The sequence below is a fragment of the Thunnus thynnus genome, chromosome 14, assembly GCF_963924715.1.
Source record: "Thunnus thynnus chromosome 14, fThuThy2.1, whole genome shotgun sequence".
NCBI classification, from domain to species: Eukaryota; Metazoa; Chordata; class Actinopteri; order Scombriformes; family Scombridae; genus Thunnus; species Thunnus thynnus.
In genome coordinates, this window is record NC_089530.1 from 17,621,902 (window position 1) to 17,639,515 (window position 17,614).

General features: G+C 39.7%; 1 protein-coding gene across 1 annotated transcript; it reads left to right on the forward strand.

Annotated features, from left to right (window-relative positions):
* Positions 1-451: 451 nt before the first annotated feature.
* On the forward strand, positions 452-15,796 carry LOC137197126 (bifunctional 3'-phosphoadenosine 5'-phosphosulfate synthase 2-like). The gene is made up of 12 exons (XM_067610289.1): positions 452-1,390; positions 4,369-4,483; positions 4,603-4,838; positions 4,978-5,116; positions 5,315-5,433; positions 9,933-10,046; positions 11,101-11,212; positions 12,481-12,686; positions 12,988-13,123; positions 13,851-14,119; positions 14,263-14,492; positions 14,845-15,796. Exons 1-12 carry the CDS (start codon positions 1,364-1,366, stop codon positions 14,984-14,986), a joined length of 1,845 nt encoding a protein of 614 aa, XP_067466390.1. The 5' UTR covers positions 452-1,363; the 3' UTR covers positions 14,987-15,796.
* Positions 15,797-17,614: the final 1,818 nt, after the last annotated feature.

A 17,614-nucleotide genomic window follows, 5' to 3' on the forward strand; every position in this document is an offset into this window, starting at 1 on the left:
GAAGATTGGTGGTGTTTATTATCTCACAAGTAATTTTAATTTGCTCATAAAATATATAAGTCACGATTTCCATGTCAGGCTGACTTATTTAATATCAATATTTAACTTTGACAGCCGATGTTTTACTCACATACGGTTTGACCTTTAACCGCTTTGAAGAATATCTCGGTACAGCTTGTAACGTTACTTATTTACTTATTTATTTACGTTAGTATAATTTTAACTGCATGTTTTGGGGATTTAATGGTGACTGACATCCACTTGGTTAAAGCTGATTTATGGTAGGTCGCTCGAAACTTTTTATAAGTGTCGCTTGACAGAAGTGAGGCATTTTCGACATAAAAAAGTGTCGCTCAACACTTTCCTTTCGCGCACCTGGAGAAATTTGATCTGTCGCGGACACCGTTGATGTGATTGGGTAGTGTTACTAACGTCGCCATGGAGATTGTAGTTTCCACTGAACTTCCTTATAGTTTGGTCTGAAACTTTACATAACTTGTAATGTAATTAGTCCCGGTCGGGATGATATAATGTAACTAAACAAGCCGGCTGGAGGATACCGTCTGGTTACCATGGAGATGACGGAAACCTTTTGCCGAAGCATACAATGAAAACGTCGCGCGACGCTTTCATTTTATTTATTGAGCGATTTTCAAAAAGTGTCGAGCGACCTACCATAAATCAGCCTTTAACTTTGGTTGAATAGCACCACAAAAGTGCTAATAATTCCACCAGAGAGAGAGAGGAACTGAAACTTTATGACAGTCTGCTTCGCTAGACGTTAGCTAGCGTAACCGTTACATTAGCTAACTGAGGCTAATTAGCTTGACAGTTAACGTTAGTTAGCCGGCTGTGGGTTAGGGGCCGGTGTATTTTTAACGGTTCCGTTTCAATCTGGCAACGGGGAAAACCAAACAATGCTTATCGCTAGTTTTGAACTGAGGTTCATATTTTCCCAGTAGTCGCCTGGCACGGACGTATTATAAGCAGTGATTGACTAACTGCTCGGAGAAAGTATCGCTGTAACGTTCCCCCCAGCTGTGGCTGAATCTCATGCCCAACCTCCGACCCAATCCTGCCGGTGTCGATGCTCGGCCCCGTCCTGTCGTTATGCTTGAGTATTGGCTGGTGTGCGGCGAATTATGCAGATTTCTGGACGTCGGAGGAGGAGGGCTGGAGGCTGGGCCAGCGGAATGCTACGTGTCTTGAAAGTCTCTTCTTTTAAAAACCCCCTCTTCTGCATCGATTACTGTAGCCAAAAGTTTGGAGGTTTAGTTACAACTCGAGCGAGCAACAGAGACTCCCCACATCCAGTCCGAGCCCGGAATTCAGCAGTACATCGGCGGTGTTACCCTCGTACGAAATGTCCGGAGTGAAAAAGCTTCGCACGGTAAGAAACTAGATCAGATAACGGGGTAGAAAAGCGACAACTGAATGTCAAGTTGTCATCAGGTTAGTCTCAAATGTTTCTCAATAGAACATTTAAGTGCTTTTGAGCCTACAGCGACGAGATGTAAAAGTCCTCCTATGTCTGTGTCTAATAAGTGTTTTATTAATACACAGTAATAACGCCCTTACTATCCGCTATATGTTCCCCGCTGACGATACTGCGGTCATACAGAAAAAAGCTGTGGGAAAAAACACTTTTTCCTTCAGAGTAACCCTGAATTTTTGCTTTAAAAGCTCGTTTTCTGTGACACCATCTTCACTTTTGTGCCTCTTTACTGTATTTTACTACCAGGTGTGATGGTTGAAGACATGCCTGGACTCTGAATAGGCCGGTTGTTGTAGTAACGTACCCATATCAATTTGACCCATTCATAACGTAAGGTGTCTTGTGAAGGGGGGGTGGCTGGCTGGGAGAAAGAAGCCACTGTGAGACGGCAGGCTGAGACGAAATGCTGCACAGGAATGTTGCTAACTTGGAAAACTTAAAGGGAGTTTATCATAAGAATGGGAATCAGTGGAAAGCTCATATTTCATGTCATGTGTCATTTATCAGCAGGAGAGCTGCGTTTTGTAGAAAGGTGAACATCATTTAAAGTCTGATAGAGCTGAACTGATTTGTCAGTAACCAATCAGTCGATTAAGCCAGTGGGCTCCGGGGTCCCCCAGGGGCCATTGAGGTGGTTTCAGGGGGGTAATTCCATCCATAAGTTACACAATGACAGTGTATAACTGTTTTGGTCGTGGGTTTCATACACTTTCTGTAATAAAACATCTAAAAGTAAAAATCTTGTCAGATGGGGGTCTGTGGTCTAACTCGTGTCAGTTTCGGGGCCCTTGACATGAAAAAGTTCAAGATACTGGATTAAGCAACTATTTTGATAACTGAAAGTCACTTTTGAAGCAAAAAAGCCAAACATTTGCTGGTTCCAACCTCTTATATCTGAATATTTATTGCTTTTTTTCTATTTTATATAATTGTAAATGAAATATATTTGAGTTTTGGACTGTTGATCGGACGGAACGGACAATTTAAACGTAAATGTGGATATTCTGACATTATATAGACAAAACATTATCCAAGTATTTGAGAAAATAATTGATAATGAAAATAATTATAATCAGCTGTGATTTCATGCATACTGTGGTATTTGTTTTTAAGTTAGGAAATGCTTTTGCCAATTTCCATTACTGCACGTACTCCTTCAAGTTGAGAAATTTCAGAACACTTAAACATCATAGTTTTATCTAATGTGACTTCTGGAGAAAGGGGATGTAAGCTGAACTGAGTGCGAGAGGAACAGAGATGATAGTAACAAGAGATAATAGCACACTTCTTGCACTTTTCAACGGTTCAATTCATTGTAAAAACAAGCAAGAGGAAACAAAGGAAGACATTAAGAATGTAATGAATCAAACTGAATAATGAGTTTTACATGAAAGCATGTCTTAAGAGGTGAGTCTTGAATTTTTCTCTTAAATAAATCAACAGTTGTGCCATGATTTCGATGACGGCGCACAAAAAATACAGCATGTTCCCATGAATGTGGAAAGGAAGGAAAAGAGGATAAGGAGAAGTGCGTTGGCAGCGGGGATTGAGTCTGCAATGGCTTAATAAGACTATGTCTCCTACATTTGGAAGAATAGCACTGTTTGTCTACGGCTCATACAGTTTGAGTTGGTGTGTGTGGGTGTGTGCATACATGTACAGCAGGCTATGTGTCATTTGGGGAAAATTATGCTCATCATTAGAGTGTGTAAAGTGGACTTTTGCTTTGCTCACGCTGCTCACGGTACATTAACACCATTTAAAGTCAGGGACCAGAGCAGTAGTGTATTGAAAGTCACACTGTTGTTATAAAACAGCACATTTTACCATAAACACAAACTCTTCAACCTGTTTATGAGTCCTATGTGGTGTGATTTCTATTCTTTGGTACCAGGGATGCCCAGACTGGTTATCTATAAATTCCCTTCCTTCATCCCTCCCTTAAAATCCTTTCTCCACCAGGCAGCAATACAACATAACTTTATATGGTGATCCTCCCACATCCTTGACTGAAACATGCCTCACTGTGCTTTGTCAAGGTCATTGTTTTTTTTTTTTGTTTTTTTTGCAGTCATGGCTGTGTGTGTGCACATGTAGAAAGGCTTTATAAATGCAAATACATACTGAATACCGCAAGAGCATATTGCAGGATTAAACTACTGTAACACTGGGTAGAAAGTGGAAAAAGCAGACAGGTTGTAGGCAAAGTGTATGGTGATCGAAGGAGAGCGGGGATGATTATGCAAAAAGTGAAGCGATGGGGTGGATGTAGGGAAGAAGGGAGAGTGGGTGCAGAGGGCGAACGTGTGGGCACGAGCACTGCCACATCATCGCTTGGCTGCAGGCAGCACACTGGACACATTGTCCAGTCAGTCCTCTCCCTCCCTCCGTCCCTTCCATGCCTCCCTCCTCTACCCCTCCCCGCTAGAAGTCAATACAGCCCCATTTATCCTCAGTCTGGTCCACATAGTCACTTTGGTCATATAAAACCAGACAGACTGTGGTAAACCAAACTCTAATCACTATGCAAAGTGGGTGGGCGTGGACATATTAGTTGCATGACACAAACAGTTAATTCTAAATGGTGTCAGGCCGGAAGTTACTGTACAGATATTTTACAAGTCATAGCTAACAATCAACTAGCAGATGTTGCCAGATTTGAACAGACAAGATGTAGGTGGGGTGTGTGATACTGTATAATGTCATAGTGAACTGAGTGATTTCAGCTGAATACCTTAATACTCAGCAGAGGCTCATTGCAACCACCCATTTCCTGTTTGCCTATTTTCAACATGCAATCAGCAGCACAAGTAATTTCCCAGAATGATTTGAGCTCGCCTTATTGCCACCATCGCCGTGTTCTTCTATTTCAGGACCTCAACAGGTCGACTAATGTGGTGTACCAGGCCCACCACGTCAGCCGGAGCAAGAGAGGGCAGGTCGTGGGCACCAGAGGAGGCTTCAGAGGATGTACCATCTGGCTCACTGGTAAATTTCCATTAGTCATATAATAATCACTTACTAGTGATGAGGCTGCCATCTAGGAACCATTTCAAACACATCTTTCAACCCATCTTAAAATATGCCTTATCTCATGTATCTACTAGGTTTGTCTGGTGCTGGGAAGACTACCATCAGTTTTGCCCTGGAAGAGTTCCTTGTGTCCCACGCCATCCCTTGCTACTCACTGGACGGAGACAACATCCGCCACGGCCTGAACAAGAACCTGGGTTTCTCTGCCGAAGACCGCGAGGAGAACATCCGCCGTATTGCCGAGGTGGCCAAATTGTTTGCCGACGCTGGGCTCGTTTGCATCACCAGTTTCATCTCTCCGTTCGCCAAGGTCAGAAAACACTAACAGTTACAGTCAAGTGCTGGTGCATAGATGTTCATTTAAATATCTAATAAACATTACCTGATGATGATGGATGTTAGAAATTTGGGTTTGATGAAAGAGTTTTATAATGTTTTATATTCCACAGGATCGTAGCGAGGCGAGGAAAATCCATGCAAGTGCTGGGCTACCGTTTTTCGAGGTGTTTATCCACGCTCCTCTAGAGGTGTGTGAGAGCAGGGACGTCAAAGGACTTTACAAGAAGGCTCGAGCTGGCGAGATCAAAGGTGAGTGCGGCAGTGCTCACCTCAGCAAACTTTCTCCCCATGTATTACATGCTACCACACTTCTTTGTGTTTCCACAACTACAGGATATTTCACTTCTCGTTTTAGATGTACTGTATGTTATTCAAGTCAAAATGGAAGAGCAAAGTCTGTGGGGTTTAAATTACATTTCTTTATATGGTTTTCACATTTTTTGCCAGGTTTCACCGGGATTGACTCTGATTATGAGCGTCCTGAGGCTCCAGAGTTGGTACTGAAAACTGGGGAGCTGACAGTGAATGAATGCGTCCATCAAGTGTTGGAGCTGCTCAGGGACCAGGTAGGTTTGACAGAGAAGAATTTCAGGCTTCTCTGCTTAACACCGTAGCACAAACCACCACCCTCTGTACTGTACACGTCATCTCTATCAGTGTCAGTTTATAGCTCTGTATCACAAAGAATTTACAATTCAAACAGTAAGAAAACGTATTGTTAGTAAGTGACGTAAATGTTAAACATCAATCTGTCAGGAGTCAGGACACTAAAAAATACTTTATATCCCTATTTAAACAAGGAGCTCATGTTACAAGGTAAGTTCAATATAGTCAAGGATGGGCTATACTAGATGGCCTCCTAAAATCAAACAATGACTATGTACCAGTACAGCTGAAGAAGTTCTCATGGCTACAATTAGCCAGAGGGAGATAACATTATGTTGTTAGTTTAATGGTGTTTGGTTGCTCAGAGAAGATGACACTATTGATCATATTGAGGACAATAGGTCACAGCAGCAAAAAGCTGAGAAAAATGATATCATTACATCACATATGCATCATAATATAAGGTGTATTAAACAAAAATAATACGTTATTAGGATTAAATATAGCTTTTTTGATAAATGTAGCTGTAGAATACTACAGAAGAACCTAAAGGAAATGACCCTCACTTGACATGAACTGAAAGTCTAAGAGCAACATAAATATCATTCTTGCTATGTTCTCCCTCTAATTTACTCCCGTCACACATGAGAAAAAATAAATATAAGGTATGACTCTCTTGCTCTCAGTGGCATTTTTACCCAAGGATCCTCCACATGTGTATGCACAGGAATAACAGATCCAATCACAGATTCAGACACAGAGTTCACATTACAGTGTAAATATTGACACATCACTGTGATCAGAATTTTGTTTTATATTTGTAACAACCTAAATCACAAAAGTCAAACTGGAAAGACAAATGTAACCCCGGCCATAGATTATAAACCTAAAGTACTATTCTTGATAACATAATCATTAAAGGTAGAGTCAGTCATTCTAGAGAAAGATTGTTGATATTTGAACTAAACACCTAACAAATACACCCCTCCCTTCGTGCTCCTTCAGGAGCTCCGCCTCCCAAATTCATGGACGCACATTGCCAAGGCAACGACCAAAAGAAAAATATGGCCGATTCCAGAGCTATGTGTCAGCTTTAGAGTCACTTCTGTTCCTCTCACACATTATCACGAACAGAAAAAAAAAAAAAAATTGGTCTCGTGAGCACAGCAGCCCAGCCACACTCTTTGCCTCTCTGTGGCCTCTCCACTTCTCAGTCGACCTGCGTTCAGCATCTCTGTCCACAGAAGCAGCCATCTGTCAGCTGCAGCTCCTGTAGAACTGAGAGGACGGCGACCAGACAAACTGCCTTCACCAAGCTGACTGACAGCAGAAATTTACTGAACCAAAATAGTTTGCATGTCGGCTCCGTGTCAAGAAATTGACACAAAGAAATCGTGTTTGAATTTATTGATTCATTGATACGACCTCTCTCTCTCCAGTTCGCCAGCCCTCCCCCACCATTCAACAGGTGCTGGAGACGGGAGAGACTGTCATGTCCTCACACAGACAGCTGCTCTGATAACTTCCCCCCGTCCTGTGCACGAGCACGAATGCCCTCCGCTGCTGATTGGCCAGACACAGAAGGGACAGCTAGTGGAAATATTCGCTGAATTTGACAAAAAGCATTCTGGATTAGAATTGCTGACTTTACCTTTAATAGCGTTATATAACATTAGCAATAAAAATATATTTGTATTGCTAATGTCATGTAAAACGTAACATTGATTCTGCTCCCAAGGCTACAATATATCAGCTTTTTATTGCCCTGGCACAGCTGACTTGCTTTTAGATAAAACAATGCTGAGTCAACACAGCAAAACATGGGAGTGTAGCTGCAATATTGTACAAATCACTCTCAGGAATCTCAAAATTTAATTGCATTTACTACAGATGAGTAAACATATTATTCATGTCACAAAGCCAGACCAACGCGGACTCATATATCTGCAAGCAGCTATTGAGAGATTCAAGAACATTAAAAGAAGACATTGATGATTATGATTGTAGTGCTCCAGCTCAAAGAGCCAGGAGAAAGAAACAGAAGATAAAACGGTGTTGTATCATTTATTTAAGCATATTTTACAAATATAACATGAGGTTGTAAAACAGGTTTAGCAGAAACACTGTAGTCTGCCAAATGACAAAATGTGAAATGCAAATGTGAACTGTACATACTGAACATATTTCTACACCTTCATATATTCATTCATATATATTACTGCATTTTATGGAAATATCCTGCATATAATAATAATACACCAAGATTAATAACAGCCATTTTACACTAAAACCTAAAGAACACAGGTCTGACTCAGAATATAAACATGTATTTTCATGCATGTAACTGTATTGCTTAAGAAATACTTCAAGGCAAGCTGTGTCAGGCTGTGTCATAGTTGGTTTCCATGAAGCTATTGCTATTGCCACATAACCGCTGACAGAGCTGTGCCTTTTACACATGAAGTGAAGGAAGTAAAATTACACATCACATAACGGTAAATTATGTAAATTACATCATAATCGTATGTAAGTGTTGATTGCTCATTCATCGCAGTATTATTTGGTAAGCTAGATTAATAGGTTGCTCACGACAATGAAATTGCAGAACCCTCTAAGTGCACATGTAATAATAAAGTAATAAAAAGACAGATAAACATTGATTAAAATACATAAAGTGCAAAGTATATTAAAGCACTGGGCTTGCTCCAGTTATTGCACACTGGGAGGTGAGGGGATAGGGGTAGAAGCAGCATTATTTAGTAGCGCCACAGCCCTGCGAAAGACACTTTTTCTTCTTGGAAGTCTGAGCTGCAATGTTTCTGTATCTCCTCCCAGACGGCAAGAGGTTGAACAGGTGGTGGCGCTAGTGGGATGGATCTTAAATGATGTCGTGAGCCCACAATGTTGTGAGGTGTAGATTGAGTCCAAGTCTGGTAGATGGGTCCCGATGATATCCTGTGCTGTGTTCACTATCTGCTGGAGAGATTATCTGTCGGCCTGATTGCAGTTGGCATACCACACTGTCATGCAGTATGTCAGTGTGCACTCAGTAGCACTGTGGTAAAAATTCACAAGCAGTTTATGGGGTAGACTAGTTTTCTTTAATGTCCTCAGATAGTAGAGGCGCTGCTGGCTTTCCCTACTATCACAGAGGTGACCTTTTCCACTATGTCTCCATTTATAAGGAGTGGGGCGTGTTTAGTCTTTTTTGCTTTCCTGCAGTTAATGATCACTTCCTTGTTTTGTTTTTTTTATATTGAGTGACAGGTTGTGATTATTGCACCATGTGTACAATCTAATGACTGTAGTGTCATCCACAAACTTTACAATGGAATCAGTAGGGTAAGTGGGGACACATTCATGTGTGAAGAGAAGTTTAGAAGAGGAAACACAACCCTGTGGTGCTCTTTGCCCAGTCTGACCATCTGGGTTCAGCCTAGTCAATTACACATCAAAACAACCACATAAATTTACAAATATTAAACATAATTGCAGCCAGCTCATACTTGTTTGTACATACAACACGTGCTGGACTTCTTTCTGTCTCTGTCCTGTAAAACTGATGATTTTGAAAATTAGCTCTGTACAGAGAAAAGTTTGGTTTGTGGAAGGAGGTTAGTAGAGATTATCAGTAACTTTCTCCAAAGGACTGTGTTCCCTGTAGTCAGCTACTGCTTTATTTCTTAACTAATGAATGGACTGATTTAGACCAGGACAATAGGTTAACTCAGTAAACTACCTGGTTGGATTGAAAACCAGCAGCACTCTGGAGGACAAAAACCTTGTAGATTCTGCATATAGCTGCAAATTTTGAGAGTATTGACAAAGATTCATAAAATTATATTAAACATTTGACATTTGTCAGTTTCCTGGATCATTAAGAGCTGCACCTATTGGTTCACTGTTGACTCAGGTTTTGACATAATTTTACATGTTTACTAATGAAAGCATGATGGAGAGGAGGGGGAAGAAGAAATAGTCCAGTATCTTTTTGGTGTTCAGACATCTCAGCAGTGTCAGCTGGTCCAGAGCAGAGCTTTTCATTGTTTTTAGCCAACCCACTTTCTCTAAGAGCTCTTCTCTGGTTACCCAAAGCTTAGATCTGATTCCCACAAGATAAACCTGCTTGAGAGAAGGTTAAGTGTACAGCCCGAGTAACCATGTACCACGCGAGCCAAGTGAGCCATTGTGGTGAAGCTGAAAAACTGGAGTAAAGTTACCTCACCCACCCACACATTTTTGTGAAACAGACCTTTAATTTATGGATGAATTCCGTAGTTTTAAGCTTTCACCCCACCTTGTGGATACCGTGCCGCTCTTAACTACAACAGTTTTCATTTATTCTTATCTGAAAATATAGCCAAAATATTTACAACAAAAACTCTAAACGTCTCTAAACATCAAGCACGCACTGTAAATCAACATGACATTAATATGACTTTTCTCTCCTTGTATGTAGAATATTGTACCAGCAGAGATCATGGAGGAGGTGAATGAACTCTTTGTTCCGGAGAACAAGCTGAATCTCGCTGTGGCTGATGCAAACACGCTGCCCACCATCAGCATCACCAAGGTAACCCACCACTCCAGTATATAGCCTTCTTATTTATCACACAGCTAATGGACACGTAGTCAATACTGGACATGGCAGAGAGACGCTCATGATAAGCCCATAAATATTCCCTTTTGTTTGGACTGTTTGACGTCCCTAGCTACTAATAAAGATCTTAAAGCCCACCAGGCTACAGTACAGCAGTGTGTTTGAAGAACTGAAATACACACTAACAGGATTGTCAAATACTGTTCAGGTCAAGAAGAATGATTTTTTTTTTTTTTGTATTTATACAAATACTTTGAATTATACTTTTTTTGTATTTTCTCAGTGGGTCCAGTCAGATCATTATTTCAGATATGTTGTTTTATCTGTAGCTTTGATGCATTTGCTAACTTAAGGTCTGTGTGAGAAGGAGTGACACATCATTGAATGTGTTTATTCAGTCAAGACAGTTCAGCAGACATGAGATTTGTCAGTTTCCTTTTATTCAAGTAGCAACAAACTCAAAATAAAGAGATTAAACCAAGTGATGACTATGCACTAATGTAGTAATACAGTATTTATGAATATGATTATACACTGTTATTATTTCTAATAATACTGTTTACTTACAAGATATGTAATTTGTTTTGGTTAGAAAATAAACTAGTTATAATTATGTTAAAGCCAGCTCATGAGTTCTATTATTCATCCAAGGCTGTGTGTTATCTCACAACATCTCATCATGTTTTTAGTGAGGAGGTTAATATATTGATCATAAATACGTCAGCAATAATATCTTATTCAAACAGCACAATGGGGCTTTTATATAGTCAGACACTGAAGGTCTTTCAGTTATGGAGGAAGTTCAAAAGGTCAAAGCTCATTTGTGAGTTTAAAAGAAAGCAGCTGATTGGCTGTGCCTGTTTTCCATCTATCCAGCATTCTTATTTCCACAATTCATCAAGTCATTCATTCATAGCGTAATTACAGACTTATTGATTAGTGTATTGACATTTACAAGACACTGAACACCATCAGTATCATTTTCCTTTCATGCTGTTCACTAAGAGGGATTATTCTTTTTCAACAGCTGGATCTACAGTGGGTGCAGGTTTTGGCAGAGGGCTGGGCGAGTCCTCTGAAGGGCTTCATGAGAGAAAGAGAGTTCCTCCAGGTCTTGCACTTTGGCAACCTGCTGGATGGTAAGAGACGACCACGCCGTCATATTTACTCCTCTCATAACCTGCTGGGATATTATCTCTAAACCAGCCTTCCCACAAAAGCATCCACAGCAGTGTAGTGTTAATCACATGTGCTACCTGTTCCCTTTCAATTTGGGTGCTTAAGTTATGATTAAGTTTGATTTCAGGTATTATTTTTTAATCATTGTGCAGTTTATTTTAAAATAAACCAAATACGTGTTCATGTCATATTGTCAAATAGTCCACATGCGGCATCTTACAGCAAAAAAACAAATTCATCTTTTTTGGTTTTACTGAATAACTTGTTTTTTAGATCATGATATAAAGGACAATATCAAAGCAAATACATTTATTTTTCTATTTTATTTAACTCACATAACCAGTAAATCTGATCATGTTTTTCAATTCCAACATAACGCCCTGTTTCCAGATGTTTGTAGTAGGTTACACACAGATCTTTTTCTTTCAGGCTGATTCAATTACACGTGTCATTACTTAACTCAGTTTTGAGTTTACCATATGTTCTAAGTTTGGTTTATTCCATTTCATTATTTGCCCATTTTTCTTCAAACAACTGAAAAACTAAAGCTTTAATCAAACCAGCATTATATTTGTCAATCCAAATGCTTCCTCACAGCCCACTTTTTGAAATAAAGTGTGCATGCTCTGCCCACAGACTGCGTATCTGTGCTCCCATATGAGGAGTTTACTATGTTGTCTGCTTCACTGCCTAATCATGGAAATAACATCTTTTAGCTATTTATTTCAGTTATCCATCTCTTTTGGCTATTTCACTTCATTTATACTTTTAGCTAACTCTTCAACCATTATCCAATACCTTTAGCTAATGAAAAGTTTATTCATTACGATTGATTAACTATTTCAACTTCTAACTAGTGATAACAAATGTTCACACACTAGTTATCACTCTCTCAATCTCTCAATTGCAAGAAGTGGTGTTCAGATGTTACAGTTGACTCAATAGTCAACTGTTTAATTTTAAATCAAGTCCTAATTTCTATTTTTTCAAATTATTTGCACCACAATCTTATCACATATTCTCTGGCAACTGCAGAAGTACCACTTGGAGGTTGGGGATCACTCTAACAAGTGCAACATTATTTGGAACTTACTTAGCGGTTGTCATGAGAGCTTGAAGTGCATTATATTTGATTTCTTTGTGTTTTTAGTATTTTGTACATTACAACTCTGAAATAATATTCGCTTTGGTTCACTGGTTGAGATCGCTGCATCCTCTTCTGTCTCAGGTGGGGCCATCAACTTGTCTGTTCCCATCGTCCTGCCTGTCAGCACCGAGACCAAGCAGGAGCTGGATGGCTGTGCAGCCGTGGCTCTGGAGTACCAGGGTTCTCGTGTGGCTATTCTCAGGAACCCAGAGTTCTACCAGCACCGCAAGGAAGAACGTAGTGCCAGACAGTGGGGCACCACTTGTCCAAAACACCCTTACATTAAGGTTATAAGGCATTCATCAGAAGTCTTCACACAGTCATGCACAGTTATAATTTCAGTGTCTACCACATGGTTGCCCTGCAGACAGTAACAGCCTCTAATACCAACGTCATTGTTTACTCTCACTGTGTCAATGTTGAAATGGCAAACAACACATAATTCACTTAAGCCTAATAAAAATATTACATAATATTAAATAATTTAGAAACTTACCTCAAAGGCAACTTGAATATAAATCATAAGTGCAGTTACATGTGAATAATTGTGTGAGCAAAAGACAACTGACAGTTTCTCACCTTGTGCAGATGGTTATGGAGGGCGGTGACTGGCTTGTTGGTGGAGACCTGGAAGTGCTGGAGCGAATCAAATGGAACGATGGACTCGACCAGTATCGTCTTACTCCTTCTGAGCTCAAGCAGAAGTTCAAAGACATGGAAGCAGGTTGGAAAATCCTCAAAAACGTTATTCCCACAACACAAGTAACAATCAGGGAACACAAAATGACATACAATTTGTTGTAAGTAGTTACTGACTCTTATGATTAATACCATTCCATAAAGAGCATATCCGTCTCAGCTGGAGAGTAAATAAAATGAAGGCGGTTTATTCAGAATGCCCCATTTGTCTTTCAGAAGAGCATGACAAAGGACCAGATGAAAAAAATAAAATGGTAAATTAAAAACTGCATGGTGATGTTTGTGATCTGTGTTCAGTTATCAGTGGAGATGTATCTTGATGAACATTGAACTATGATCACCTGTTCTCACTCTCACTTTGATTTGAATGCTGTTCTCAAGATTGTTTAAGAAGTGTCCATTTATTTATCTACACCATAATACAGTAGATGTTTGGGTAGTTTTTGTTTTTCAGTATTCTTTGATGCTCTGTGGTCCCATCTTGAGGTTTTTTTTTGTGATGAAAGCATGTTGTGATGCTCATAAAACACAACCCACAAGCAACTTTGATGTCAAATTTATGAAAAAAGCCAATTGGAGTTTTGTGAAATGCATGATGAGCATGTTTGCTGTGACAGATGTGATGCACAATATCCACACGTTTTGGACTGCACAGATCACGCAGCTCAACAGCTCAAATAATGCTGCTGCTAGAACTCCAAATGTTGTTGTTATGTGAACCTCATTTTGTGCTGCATTCCCTCCATGTTTAGATGCGGTATTCGCATTTCAGCTGCGCAACCCCGTCCACAACGGCCATGCTCTACTGATGCAGGACACCAAGCGTCGTCTGCTGGAGCGAGGCTACAAGAATCCAGTCCTCCTGTTGCACCCACTCGGTGGCTGGACCAAAGATGACGATGTGCCTCTGGAGTGGCGGATGAAGCAGCACGCCGCTGTCTTGGAGGAGGGCGTCCTGGACCCGGCCACCACCATTGTAGCCATCTTCCCCTCACCTATGATGTACGCTGGACCCACAGAGGTAAGGAGCAGCGTTGGCTTACTGTTTAGTTAGGTCTTACGGTCAGTCAAGGTCTAGACAACACTCTTATTGTTTAACCATTTACATATGATATGAATGTGTGGTTAAATATCAACCTGCATGTCTTTCAACTTTTCCGTCAGGTTCAATGGCACTGTAGGGCCAGAATGATTGCCGGAGCAAACTTTTACATTGTTGGCAGGGATCCTGCAGGCATGCCTCACCCGGAGACTAAACAGGACCTGTATGACCCCACTCATGGAAGCAAGGTGCTCACCATGGCTCCGGGCCTTACCTCTGTGGAGATCATCCCCTTCAGGGTAGCTGCCTACAACAAGAATAAGAAGGCTATGGACTTTTACGACTCAGAGCGGTGAGGAAAGAAAGATCTGCAAATTTTACTTGAAAACGGCTAAACCATTTTAAAAACTGGGAACCTGACAATTAAGAGGAGGTTCACCAGTGCCAAATTATTTCATAACACATTTTAACATATTTATTATTTTTATAATATTCATCTTTCTGTTGACTTATAATTACAACCATCATCATGTCCTGCTGTCTACTACGTATTTATTTATTTTGTCGAATAGATTTTTAATGCAGAACCTGGAGTCTACGGTAATGGTTGTCCTATGTCATTTTAGAGGAGACCACACCACCTCCAATAACCTATCCTGCCCACTCTCTCCATGTTTCCCCTCCTCATTTTCTCACCCTCTTAGACATGCCGAGTTTGAGTTCATCTCTGGAACTAAGATGAGGAACTTGGCTCGCAGCGGAGAAAACCCTCCAGACGGTTTCATGGCTCCCAAGGCCTGGAAGGTGTTGGTCGAGTACTACAACTCTCTTCAAAAGGACAAGTAATCAGCACAGTGGCTCGGCTCGCCAGTCAACAGCATACTATGAAAAGATACAGTCGGTTCTTAAGGGGGGTTAAATAAACACCCATCTCTACAGGAGTATCTTAGATATCTGCCTCTTTTATCTCGTCCAAAAATGCTCAGTAAGAGTGATGAATTTAGATTGCTATAAAATAATAAATAATGGCAAAGGTGGGTGCTTTGTAAGTCTACACCAGATCAAAATGACTTGCCGTAAGCAGTTAAAGCATTATATTTTGCAATCCTTTAAAATTATGTGATTGTATGTTTGTATTCATATTAACTTAAGCTGTGTATTTTAATAAATTAAAGGTAACATGAGATTCTTTATACTATTTTTATTTTTTAGGAGCACATCCCATGACAGGGAAATCATTTTTTATATTTACATATAATATCTGAAGGATGCATGAAAAAAAAAACATGTACATTTCACATTTTATAACAATTACATCACAGTCTAGTTATTTGTATATTACCTGAATGGAAGTATTTTTATCACTACCTACAGTGCCTGGTTTTTACATGTATGGATGTTAATTAATTCATCACGCTAATGTTTCCTATTATTGTGAAATACAACGTAGATTTTTTCATATGTGAAAGTGCCTTTCTCTCAAATGTCAACATTATAAAACTAAAATTGTTAAGAATGTGTTGTTGGTGTTTGCCTGAAATGTCTCCGAGATTCATATGATGTTGTGAAGTGGGCATGTGCATTCATTTAATAAAGAGGAACATAAAGATGTGTATGTAAAATGCACTAATAAAGGAACTTCTTTGTTATTATGAATCATTGCTGACTGACTAATACTGGGATATTGTGTTATGTAACCTAAACCTGTGTCCTTTAATGGAATGGATACATGTTTCCTGTCATATCTCTGTCCTGATGTTGTGTGAGTGCCGCTGGTTACGCAACATACCTTACATTAACGTCTGTCTGTGCAAGGTCCACCCTTATCAACTGAAGGTTAAAGGTTGAAGTAGGCTGACCAATGTGCCACTCTGAGCCTGCAAAGCCAAAAGTGCACTGCTGCCATCTGCTGGCAAAAGCTGGTACAGGGAAACACACACACATACATACACACACACACACAAAAACCTGATGAATGAGAAACCGCTGTGATGCGTGTAAAAGGTCACAGAGATTTCTCTGACAGTAGATCAGTTTGATAACTGCACTCATCATGATAACTTCACTTACTGAGATCAGACCCATATAGACTTATCTGTGGCTCTCTGATCTGAAAAACAATCCCAAAACAATCAGATTTACTATTGGCATGAACTTTGATTAAAATTTCACAACTTGCAGCAAATCAACAATGCCAATGTTCTTTGAAATGATCTTATGTTGTGTGTTCACATGCTGGGAAACATCGAGTCGACACTGGGTTGGCTACGCCAGATCGATCTTTTATAATAGATTAAAGAGATCCTGAGACACGTTCAAATTATACTTAAGAGATGGTTGAATGAACTTGAAGGACTGATTAATTTTGCCAGACATTAAGCTGTGAGGGCTTACATTGCTATGAGGAGACCCAGTCTCTCCTGTAAGAAGCAGATTTCTAATTAGCCTTACATGGGATCAGATCATTTAATCTGCAATGTTCCAGGTAACCCCATTTAAATCTGCTGAACTGCACTCTCAGTACTTAATAAACATCTCCAACTACTGTACATCCAACATGTCATGTCACTAAGAAATGACAAGGACAGCTCCTGGTGTAAATCTTAGAATATGGTCAGTGTCCTACAGACCTTATACAGTATGTCTGAATATATTCTGACCCTACGTTCAGCTCTGGCATGAGAGCTGATGCTCATGTCTACTTATTTGAATATGAAAATATCAATTAGTTATTACAGATTTTGAAATGGTATTGTGGTGTTGCATGGAATGGATTGAGTAGATTTCTAGATGTAGACTGATGATTATGTGTAGTTGATGTTATTGTGTCTTCAATTATTTTGCAGTATGGTTGTGAAGCTCCTCTCGCTCTGTAGCTGGTGCTGTTTGGCTGGAATAGTAATGGGCCCTGCATCCACAGCCAGTTTCTGAAAGGCAGATCATCAGATGCATTCTTTTTTTTTTTTTTAATTATTTATTTATTTTTGCTGGTGTGGTGGAGCTGCAATCATAAGATTATTTTGTTATTGATTAATCTGTTGATTAGATTGTTTAATCAGTTCATCAGTTTGGTCTATAAAATGTCAGAAAATAGGGGAAAAATCCCCCTCATAATTTCCCACAGTCCAAGATGATATCTTCACAAAACAGTCCAAAAACAAAGATATTCATCATTAGAAGTATAAGAAACCCATTAAATATTTACATTTTAGTAGTTGGATCCAGTGAATTGTTGGCACTTTAAAAAAAAAATAGATTTTCTGTGGATCAACTAATTTTTTCAGCTCTAATCCAAACCCTATAAAACATTACCTCATATTGATACTTTGGTTACATCCCTATCATTAACATTTTTTATTAATACTGATGATTATAATCTATTTGTCTGTGTATTTATTGTTCTGTTGTCATGCAAATGTAGGCTATGAATGTGTCTTCAATCTAATTACGTGTAATATAATGTGTTTCTTCCCC